Source organism: Arachis hypogaea, chromosome 11 (genome assembly GCF_003086295.3).
Source record: "Arachis hypogaea cultivar Tifrunner chromosome 11, arahy.Tifrunner.gnm2.J5K5, whole genome shotgun sequence".
NCBI lineage: Eukaryota > Viridiplantae > Streptophyta > Magnoliopsida > Fabales > Fabaceae > Arachis > Arachis hypogaea.
In genome coordinates, this window is record NC_092046.1 from 22,400,988 (window position 1) to 22,412,391 (window position 11,404).

General features: G+C 37.4%; 1 protein-coding gene and 1 pseudogene across 1 annotated transcript; one reads left to right on the forward strand and one right to left on the reverse strand.

Annotated features, from left to right (window-relative positions):
* Positions 1 to 320: 320 nt before the first annotated feature.
* On the forward strand, positions 321 to 8,166 carry LOC112720540 (AUGMIN subunit 4). The gene is made up of 14 exons (XM_072206592.1): positions 321 to 609; positions 1,341 to 1,571; positions 1,671 to 1,718; positions 2,166 to 2,291; positions 3,710 to 4,051; positions 4,174 to 4,273; positions 4,393 to 4,441; positions 5,080 to 5,173; positions 5,627 to 5,698; positions 5,784 to 5,842; positions 7,072 to 7,140; positions 7,224 to 7,275; positions 7,525 to 7,602; positions 7,830 to 8,166. The coding sequence occupies exons 2-14, from the start codon at positions 1,443 to 1,445 to the stop codon at positions 7,905 to 7,907; spliced, it is 1,296 nt and encodes a 431-aa protein (XP_072062693.1). The 5' UTR covers positions 321 to 609; positions 1,341 to 1,442; the 3' UTR covers positions 7,908 to 8,166.
* Positions 8,167 to 9,165: 999 nt separating this feature from the next.
* Positions 9,166 to 10,549, reverse strand: LOC112721135 (F-box protein SKIP2-like; annotated as a pseudogene).
* Between the last annotated feature and the right edge of the window lie 855 nt (positions 10,550 to 11,404).

Below are 11,404 nucleotides of genomic sequence, written 5' to 3' on the forward strand. Positions count from 1 at the left end.
AATTCTTTAAAAATAATAGAAAACGGCTAAACATAGCCCACAAAACCCCACCGCCACCCCTTTCTCTCTCACAGTCTCTGACTCTATCGCCAAAGACCATAATTTTAAAAACCGAATCGGACCTGTCGGTCGAACCGATTTAACTGAGATCCGATCCCCATTTATAACCGTTGAAAAGAGAATCATTTAAAAACTGTCGAACCGGCCTAAAATCGGACGGTTGGATCGGATTGGTAATGGCCGGTTCGAATAAAACGACGCCATTTTGTTTATTTTGTAAAAAAAAAAAAAATTTAAAATACAGAACCATTCGTGAACCAAACCAACCAAACACCCCCCCCCATCTTCTTCCCCCAATTCGTGCACTCCCTGAGACCTCTGAAGCAAAGCAAAAGTGCAAAATCGTAGCCCTTCATTGCCGCCGTCGTCCCCAGGTCCTCAGCGCCGCCGCTTCTTCCTCTTCCCCGTTTTGAAGAACCCAGGTAGCTCGGCACGTCGTCTTCATCTTCGTTGGCTTCTCTGTTCGTGGCTTGGAGTAGCTCGCCGTCGGGTCGCCGCTTGCCGTCGTCTCGCCTATCGCCTCGTCTCGCCGGTTGCCGTCCGTCGAAGGTTAGTGGCCTCCGCTTCTTCCTTTTAATTTCTGAATGTTCGGTCTTCTTCTTCGTTTGAAGTTCTGAAATTGTTGTTCAATCATCGTTGTTCCATTTTTCTTGTAATCTTTTGTAGTTGCCTGTTGCTAATGGATCTGTCTTGTATTTGCTGGTTGGTGATGGCTGTAAACTTTTTTTTTTTCAAATTTACGGATGGCTGGCTCTGTTAGTCTGATTTAGTGTTTTACTGTTTTGTAATTGCTGGATTTAGTCTGAAATTTTTGTCAAAAACTTTAATAAGAGCATTAAGTTCATCAGTGTGTGCTTTCCATCTTGCTACAAGAGCTGACTGTGAGGAAACAGCGGATTCTAAGCTGACCACTTTGTTGACCAGCTCATCAATCTTCTCTGCCATTTCTGTCACAGTGAGAGTTGTATGAGAGCCAGCCTCAAAGTGTTCTTTAATCTTCTCCTGTAGTAACTGCACCTCCTGTTGATGCTGACTTATTTTATCAGCATCTTCTTCCAACTCCTTTGTTTCAAACTTACTGATTTAGTCTAAAATTTTTGTTCAAATTTACTGATGGCTTTGTTTTGTAATTGTTGGTTTTGCTGGGTGAAGGTTTAGTGTTTTGGAATGTTTTATAATGTGCTAATGTTTGTAATTGCTGGCTTTGTTTGTAATTGTTGGGTGAAGGTTTAGTGTTTTGTGATTATTTGTTGATGATTTTTTGTCGGTCCGGTTCTCAGAACCTTGCCAAAAACCCATTCCCCTCTCTCTCAGCCACCAGCAGCAGCAGCAGCAGCCAGCACCCACGATTCCACCAAAACGTCACTGTTTTGAACTCATCAATGGTGAAGGGGCTCCACGGCCAGAACCTCCCTGCTGATGTGACACAGGTCGTTGATCAGCTGGAGCGCCATTGCTTGGCTCCTGATGGATCTCTCATCTCCAAGCCTCTCTACAACGATCTCCAACTTGTATCTCTCTCTCTTTTTCTCTCTCTAAAAACTCAACATTTTTTGACCCGTTTTGACGAATGTTTGACTATGGTATTGACTCACTGAATGGATTTGCAGGCCAGAGAGGAAATGTGTAGGGAAAGACTGCGTTACTTGGAAGCCATGGTAAAGTGTTTTCTACAGAATGAATTAGGGTTTTAGTTCTATATTCTATGATATTTGTATCTGTAAAATGATAAAAAAAAATAGCAATAGTATGAAGCTGTTATAATATATTCATTTTTCTTTTCTGTTTTTTGAAATTCTGGTGGTGGTTGAATGACATAGTGGCATGACCTATTCAATCTGATTCATTTAAAGGTTATTAATTCTGCTATGTTGCTCTTGTGCTCGATTTCTTGCAAACAATTCTGGCTATTGAGATTTTTTCTAAAACCAATTTTGACTTGGGTCTAAATGTTTGGATGGTGTGATCCACAAACTCTTGGAAGGGTTGTCTTGTCTCTTTTTCCGCAAGATATTGGTCATAATCATGAGAAAAGTTAGCATGAGAGGATGCATTGGGGTTTACTGATATGTGGTTCTGGTACCGTGTGTTGGTTACACTTTCAGGCAATATATTCTGAGGCCATTGCTATGGTGGAAGAGTATCAGCAAGCCATTTCAATGTCTAGCCTTGGTGGACTTCGAGATACTGGTGGTCTTTATCCTCAGCTTGGGTTAAGGAACTCCCCTCAGGTACAACTATTAGAATTGTAACTCTGTCAATTTTGGTCCTGTAATATTTTACGTTATGTATACGGAGAAAACGGTTGCACTCTACCAAATTGTTCCTTATGGGAATCGTTTGTTACATGAATTGTCTCCTTTCTTATCATAACTTAAATGATAGGCTACAGGGGTTGATATTTGAACATCAGTATAATTAAGATACTGTGATTTTAATTTAGTTATTATGAAATTGATAACAGAAGATACTATTGAGTTCTTCATGAAATTACCTAGCTCTAATCTAAGAGGTTCTTTCACTAGTAAATGAGGAAATAGGTGCTATAAAGTCTAAGCTCTCAATATAATTAAACAGAAGATGGGGGATTTTGGAACAACTAGTAGCTATTTATCCCTTATCCCATTTGAAATGCCACATTTATGTAAGATTGAAAATCACTCTTGAATTTATTAGAGGTGGAAAGTGTCTTCAGGCGTTAGTTACCAATGTTCTTTGTTGGAAATTGGAATGTAGAGTTACAATAAACTAGTGTATTAATAGACACTACCCACTTATTTATTAAATGTGTGTAAAATTAACAAATGTGGAATTAGTTAAGATGGTGAGTGGCTTACACTCTAATCAAGAGGTCTTGTGTAACCAAAAAAATTCTTTGCTGTAGATTATATAAAATGAAGGGTATTTTAGGAAGAAAGTTATGCACAAAGTCTCTACCATATCCCCATTATATATAATAGAAGATAGATATACCACCTCTTCGTGAGCTTCATTTGGTAGTCTTTTACTTGATTCAGTTTGTTTAGCAAATAAAGCCTGAGTCTAATATTTTGAATTTTTGTAAATGAGATGTGGGTCTATCTTCTGCTTATTGATACTATTCATTATTGTTAGCAGAGGAATTAGCTTAAATAATGTGTTTCTTGTGGATTAATATTTGCTTGGCAATGGTAAAGATTTGCTTCTTTGGTAGTTGGCTTTAATAGACCTAAGAATATATCTTTGAACCTTAACATTACAAGTGTGCTTCATTTTAGTCTTTGAAATTTCAAAATTAACTATTTGGTACTGAAGTTATATTTCATAGATCATTTTAGTCCTTGGCCAGTATATGATTAGTCAACAGTCATATTTTGCTGAGGTGTCACATCAAAGGACATGTCAGCATGTCACATAGCTTTCCATGTAGTGTTGATTGATGATGTGGTGTATGCCACACCATTGGTCAACATTACATGACTTGCGGAATATTAGAGATTCAATAATTGATTTATTTAAAGTTCTAAAATAAAGAGTGTGCATTTTCAGAGACCAAATTGAACCTTGACTTATTTAGCTCTTATAGAAACATTTGTATATTTTTCTGTCATGTTATGATAGAATATGTTTCATTGAGTTAACAAAAAAGTTACATATCCATCTGTATCAGGTTTATGAGACTTTGGAGCATCAATTGGTTGTGGCTGAAGCAGCCCAAAGGTTGAGGCTACCTCTTATCTCCAAGGATGGAGAAGTCCATACTGAGGATATTGAAAAATTGAGTGTAATGTCTCGAAGCTCCCTTGACAGTACCAACACCAGCACCACGAACAACTCAAGCACAACTTCGATTAATTATGCTACTCCAAACAGTTCAGTTACTGGGATTAATTCTCCCCTTGCTGCTATGGATTCAGGGGAAGCTGCAGTTGGTGGTGTACCTAATCGTTTTCTTGGTATTACACCTGCTTATTTACGGCAAACTCAACATCAACAAACAACATTATCCGTGGTATGCTATTTAGCAAAATATGAAAATCAGCTTCTAAGCAAGGACTTTCTATGATAGGTTATATTTTGATGTGATTCACTTGGTTATGTTTTCCTTATTGACACATGAAACACGCTTTCTAGGATATGACAGAATATCACATGTCACTCTCACGTGAGATAGAGGCCCACTTGAAACTGAAATGTGATAAATTGTCCAATGCCTTTGTTTTGGATGACAATGGTAAGTTTGACCAGCATATTACTGATCTTATATAGGGATTGAGGTTAACTGATAAATTTTTTTTTGTGTGGTTCGGCATGTGATTTTTTTGCAGCTGATTTCCTTTTCTCTTCACTCAGATTCTTCATCATCAGGAATTCAAAGTTCAAGTTCTCGGCTTCCAGAAAGGTCTGATCTCATTAAATTACCTTAATTCTTTTAGTAGTTGGCAAGCTGTATTGATTTTTACCTAAAAAACATCATTTTTATGGATAAAGCAATTTTGTTATATATTGGACCTACAAGTATATCTAAACCCTTGTTTGAATCGTATGTCATCAGAGTTAGGACATGCTAGTTTTTTTATAAACAGTCGACCTTGGCATTATACAATGGCCCACAAAGTCATGTCTAGATACTTGTTAAAGAAGTTGTACGAAGTTAGATATCAATCACATTTTATGTAATGATTGTATTGTGTTAATGAAATGATCAATGCTCAATATTTGTTTTACTTCTGTTGGTCTGAGTAACAAGTATCAATGTTATGCAAGTCTTGGTTTCTCTAGCACTACAAATATAGAGGATTTTTATTCCCTTTAAAAATAATCTGTTTCATTTAGGTTTCTAGGTGATCACATAGCTCATATTTGCCATTACTCATGTCTTATGCTAACCAGAAACATTCATGCTTTGAATGAAATTTCTAATATGAAGTGAGTAACATAACATTAATATGTTGATTGCTTGATTCAGTATATGTAAGTTCCATACTGTACATATCCATGATTATGACTTCATGCTCTTCGTATCACTTCTTTTTCCAGGGTCAAGCTGTTGATTGAGGAGATTGAAAGAGAAGAAGCTGCACTGCGAGATGATCTATATTCTGCAGATAGGAAATTTGCTGAATATTATAATGTACACACATGCACTTATTACAACCACCATCTTTCTTGCAGACAGATACATTTTCCATAGCTCTACTGAGTCTGTGTGCACACACGCATTATAGAGGGAGGGAGGAAGGGAGAGTGTATGAGTGTTTAAGATTTGCTTTTTGGCAGAATGCTCATGATGATTACATATTGAAAAAAATTGTTTTTGACAAAACAGAAAAAAGGGGAGGATGTTGGTTTCAACTGACATGCCCCCATTGATTTATCACAGTTTGAGCGGGAAGTTAGTTAGTAGTTGGGGTTGAATTGAAGGAAGTTCATCAGGTGGAGAGGGATTATGTCTGGTGAATAGGCGTGTTTTGGGGGAGGAGAAATTCTCAAGTTTTCTTAGAGTTGTACACTATACAGTGGATTTTCTTTCATTTCTCTACCGTACTAATTGGATACCAGTTCTAACAACATTATTCTCTGTCAGGTCTTAGAGCAGATACTTGGAGTGCTTATCAAACTTGTTAAGGATTTGAAGTTGGATCATCAGCATAAACATGTGAGTGACTATAATATGATAAAATCCATGATTTGATAGTTAAGGCTGTATCTTGATTTTTCCCAATGTGGCAATGTATTTGTAGGATGAGCTGCAGAAGACGTGGCTCTGTAAAAGATGCGAGACCATGAGTGCAAAATTGAGGTTTGTTTTTTTGAAATACGCCCTTTACAATGTCATGATTATCCAATATCAATTTGCTTTGAGGGTTTGGTTTGAAATGATAAGATGATAATAGAAAATCACAGAAATGAGTCATTTGGTAAAAAGACAAGTTGCAACTCTCTTTTTTTGGTAGGGGTCATTTGAAATTCAGCTTTTCCTAGTCTTCATCTATAAAATTTCCTTATTCGGTCTCTTTTTAAAAATTCCATGATTGGCTATTCACCACATTATTTCTTTGATGACTTCTCCAACATTCTTTTTGGTGCTTCCCCTGCTGTGACTATTCTGGTAGCCTCTACTCCACCTTGTTCTCCCATCACCGCACCTTGCTGTTCTGCCACTATTCATTGTGTTTCCACTAGTGCCCACCATGAATGGCCCTTTTCGTTGTGTTTCATGGATGATGACCCTGAGGTCGCCTTCATCTACACAGCCAAACCAGGTGGTTGCATTTTGTGCCTGTCACCATTGTGCCTCAATGTGCCTTGGAACCTTCTTGCATGCTGTTCAACCCCAACAGAATCTGTTGTGCATGTTGTTGAACAAGGGTTATGAATGGATGAAAAAAAAAAATAATGGGAATGCTAGGGAGCTAACACTTTTAGTGGTTCAAATATAAGACAATAAATAAATAAATAAATAATGATCACCTAACATTTCTCAAAAATTAATGTTACCTAAATATTGTACATGAACAGATATTTCGAAACATTAAAAGTTAAAAATGACATAAATTTCAATTGACAGAATAGCTGGTTTGCCTTGTATTCCATATTATATTTTGGTTTAATTACTTTGAAGGTATTTATAATTTCAGCCAATTTTGAAATAGGTTATTGTATTTAAAGTTTATAATCAAATCTCTATTTTCCTTAAATTTTTCTATTAAGTACCTATAGATAAATAGTTTTTATATTACAAACATTTCTGAACCAGGTCCCTCTAGTTTAAAAAGTATTGTCATCAAGATTCAATACTATAAAAAATTTCGTAGAATGCAGGTATATGACTATTTTTAATCTAAACGTACTTGATGAAAAACATTTGTACAGTATACGGGCTTGGTTAGAAATGTTTAATAGATACCCATCTAACTGAAAATTAAGTGAAACTGAAGAGGTTTTCCAAAGTAAATTAAACTTTATTATTTTTATTATTGGTAGAAAGTTGTTTGTTTAATAAAAGATATATTTGCCATTGCATATCAGGGTTCTGGAACATATTCTCCTGCTTGAAACTTATACAAAGGACTCTATACCTGCGCTTCATAAGATAAGGTACAAATGATGACCTCTGTAAGTTCATAAGCAGTTCTTGATATAGTATTAATCAACTATTTTTTATCCATTTTTTATCTCAGGAAATATCTTGTTGAGGCAACTGAAGAAGCATCGATTGCGTATAATAAAGCAGTATGTTCCTACTCCCTATGTCTCCAGTTCCATGGTTGAAAATTTTGGAAATTAAACACCTAGCTTGTGGTCTCATTTTAATTATACCTTTTAAATGGTTTCAGAATGTGATTGCAGCTAAATGGTAGTCATATAGTATTATGTTCATGACTCTTATGGATTGTCTTTTCCTCCATTGTTGTGGTTGTTCATCATATTTGTGTTGGTTGATAATATTTGTGTTGGTTGATATTCTGGCAATTTTACCAGGTAACTCGCTTGCGTGAATACCAAGGTGTTGATCCTCACTTTGACAACATTGCAAGGCAGTATCATGACATTGTAAAGGTGATTTATTTTGCTAAAAATTTATGATATTTTATATTTACATTTTTTAGATTAAGATATATATATATATATATCAACCTCACAAAATTTGGGGCAGCAATAAGAAATTGTAGGAGAAATATACGTCTGTTGAACAAAATTGAAACTCTGAGAAAGCAGGAGCTAAAATTCATATCAATACTCCTTAGCGATGATCTTGTTTAAATTGTCTGATTGGTGTTGTGCAGAAATTGGAGAATATGCAATGGACAATCCACCAAGTTGAAATGGATCTGAAACGTTTACCAGATAACACCACCAGTTAGGAGTTTTTATTCATTTGGCATCTTAACAGTGGTTGGTTTGATTTCTGTAAATGGTAAAAAGTGTATATTGTTTGGTTATGACTCTGCAGTGATTGTTACTTGTCACTGATGATTTAGAATGATGTCTTAACATCTTCTCAAGATTTTGTGCAATTTTCAACTTGTGTGCTTTAAACATTTCCCCGGAATGATTCTCAATTTTTGTAGAAAGGGGAAACACAACTTTTGTACTTTAATGACAATGATGTTTTTACCGTTAGATCACTTTGTTCACTTTTAGTTGCTCATACTTCAGTGGTTGCTTAAGAATCTATAAGCACGGGCATAACATAGTTTTTGATTGCGAATGGCGACTCATGGCGGTGAGCCAAAAATTCGCCATAAAGTTATAACGGATGGTGTTGCAGAAAATGGTGGAAATGGCGGATTACCTAAAAAATACACATGTAAAAAAAAATATGCAGAAAAATTGCAAATATAATAAACTATAAAATCTATTTATATAAGTAATTATCTAGTCATAAAACATCCAATTAATATAGCAAACATAGTAGCAAATTTGGCAAATAAACATAAGAGTAAAGGACATTTTCGTCCTTGATCTTTTTTTTTGCGGACATTTTCGTCCTCAAGCAATGGAAAATACATTAAAGCCCCTGACCTTTGAAAAACGTGGACATCCATGTCCTTCCGTTGAATTTAGTCGTTTGCACTGAACGGAAAAGGCTGAGCTGGCATACGTGGCGCTGAGGTGGCACGGAGGATTTCGTAGCAGGACATATAAGTCCCTGGAGACGAAAACGACGTCGTTTCGTCTCCTCCTCTCCAAACGCAGTTGAATCCCCATATACAATACCCAGAAGACCCATACACAATCCCAACCCTCTTCTTCTTCTTCTTCTTCTTCCATGGCAGTTTCATCGTGCCCTTTCTTCCTCTCTCGTCTCACAGACCTCTCACTCCACAACCCTCTCCACCTTCCAAATGAAACAAAAAAATAGACTAATTGTAATACAAAGCTAGTATCACCATCAACACAAATAATAAGAACAGCCGAGCAGAACCAATAGAGGTTATTAGCAAATGCAGCTAGCTAATAGCAGCAGCAACAAAGCTACTAGCTACTCAGAAAACTGAAACTCCCAAAAGGCAAATTGAACCATAGAATTTTTGCTTTCTTACTAAGGTCATGAAAATGCTACTATTGAGCGGGGACACTATTATTGTTATACCACCTTCTCAATGCTGATTGCACTACACTTCTATTAGCCAAAAACCCAAATGTTGCTTTCAACATTGCCAATCCATTGTAATCATTTGATGCTTCTGCTGCAGCAGCCACCTCCTCATTTTCTCTGTGAAATGTATCACATCATTCGCTGCATGATCATGATCAATTTGACTCGCATTCAATGCTTCATAATCACTATTATCAAAACTAAATGCCAAGGACTCCCTATGTTCATGCACCCACTCCACAACCATACTAGTAACCTTCCTGCATCTCCTCACCTTAAACTTAATCAAATTGGGGCAACCAGAAGCAAGAGCTTCAATTCCCACATTGGATATAGGACACCCCTTAATGCAAAGCTTCTTGAGCGCAACACACTTGTTGGCAACACACTCAATCTCAGCGTCACCAACGGTATTAAGCCCACAAAGTGCCAACCTCTCCAAAGCCTTGCATTTGGAAGCAATTGCCTCAAGGCTTGAAGATGTTGGATAGATACCAATCGAAGCAAGTTCCTGCAAGTTAATGCAGTGTTTGGCAACAAAAATCAAACCATCATCACCAATCCTATTGGTTCTCCACCCATCAACGTGAAGCTTCCTCAACATCCTGCAGTTCTTAGCAACTAGATTGAGACCCACATTTGAGCACTCAGCGGTTTTCACAATGTGCAAAGTGTCCAAACCCAAACACTTAGACAAACCCACAAGACCCACATCGCTAACTTGAATCTTCTCAAGGTGAACATCAACCAACACACTGTGGAGGTTCCCAATCTTCTCAAGGGTGTCATCCCAATCCCCCAAACATCCAATTACCTTCAAAGATCGAAGCCTTTTCGACCCAATCATAAGGGGTGCGAAGCTCTGGCCATTCACGATCTCCTTCAAGCAAACAAAAGTCACCGACATCGTTCCGGAACCAACCACCTCCTCGCCATCGTGGGCCCACGCAGCGGCTTAACGAAGAGCTCTTCCAAACCCTGGCAACGGCTAATGACAGCGTTGATTCCCTTAATGCCGATCACGCACGAAGCGCAAGATAGCTTCTTCAACGCCTTGCAGTTTTCGCCAACAGCAGCCATTCCTGCCTCCGTTATCTCACGGCATCCACGGAGTTTGAGCCACGTTAGGTTAACGCACTGGAGCGAAATCAGGATCAAACCTTCGTCATTCACGCTCATTTTGGAAGGTGGAGAGGGTTGTGGAGTGAGAGGTCTGTGAGACGAGAGAGGAAGAAAGTGCACGATGAAACTGCCATGGAAGAAGAAGAAGAAGAAGAGGGCTGAGATTGTGTATGGGTCTTCTGGGTATTGTATATAGAGATTCAACTGCGTTTGGAGAGGAGGAGACGAAACGGTGTCGTTTTCGTCTCCAGGACTTATATGTCCTGCTACGAAATCCTCCATGTCACCTGGCCTCCGTTACGTGCCACTTTAGCGCCACGTATGCTAGCTCAGCCTTTTCCGTTCAGTGCAAACGGCTAAATTCAACTGGAAGGACATGGATGTCTACGTTTTTCAAGGGTCAGAGGCTTTAATGTATTTTCCATTGCTTGAGGACGAAAATGTCTGCGAAAAAAAAGGTCAGGGACGAAAATGTCCTTTACTCTAAACATAATATTAAGTTCAAAGCATAACTCAAAAGTCATAAGCAAGCCATAAAATAGAAGACATAAAACATAAAAACTATAAATCATCTACATTCTAGCTCTCATCAAATTCATCCAAATTAACATGATTATTATCGTATCCCCTACCCCCTCATCATCCTCTAATTCGGTATCATTGAATCGAATGTCCTCTTCTTGTTCTTTTTTATTTTCAGAATTCTCTTCATCTTCAAATTCTGGTTCTTCTTCTTCTTTCACAATTATTGTCTTTCCTTTTCCTTTTTTTTGAAGCTTTAGACACACTTGGTCCACCCTTTGCACCACCTCTTGCAGTTGCAGAATTTTTTTTTATTTTGTTGTCTTCAAGTATTTGTTGTAGGCTCATGTCCTCCATTGCTTCAAATACAAGGTTCCAACTCAAAGTGTTGTCATCTTGATGAGCCAAATAAGCATCATCATCCACATCATCATCTCAAAAAGTGCCAGTTATTTAGTAGAAATGACTAATAAGCTGAATTTTAGGAAAAAAGAAATTATCTACAGAGTTGGCGTTGCGATTAGAATTTTAAAAAACCAAATTGAAAAGAGGTTATATTATTGTATTATTATTTACCACTCCAAAGTAGAGATTTTAAGTTTTTTTTTTTTTTAA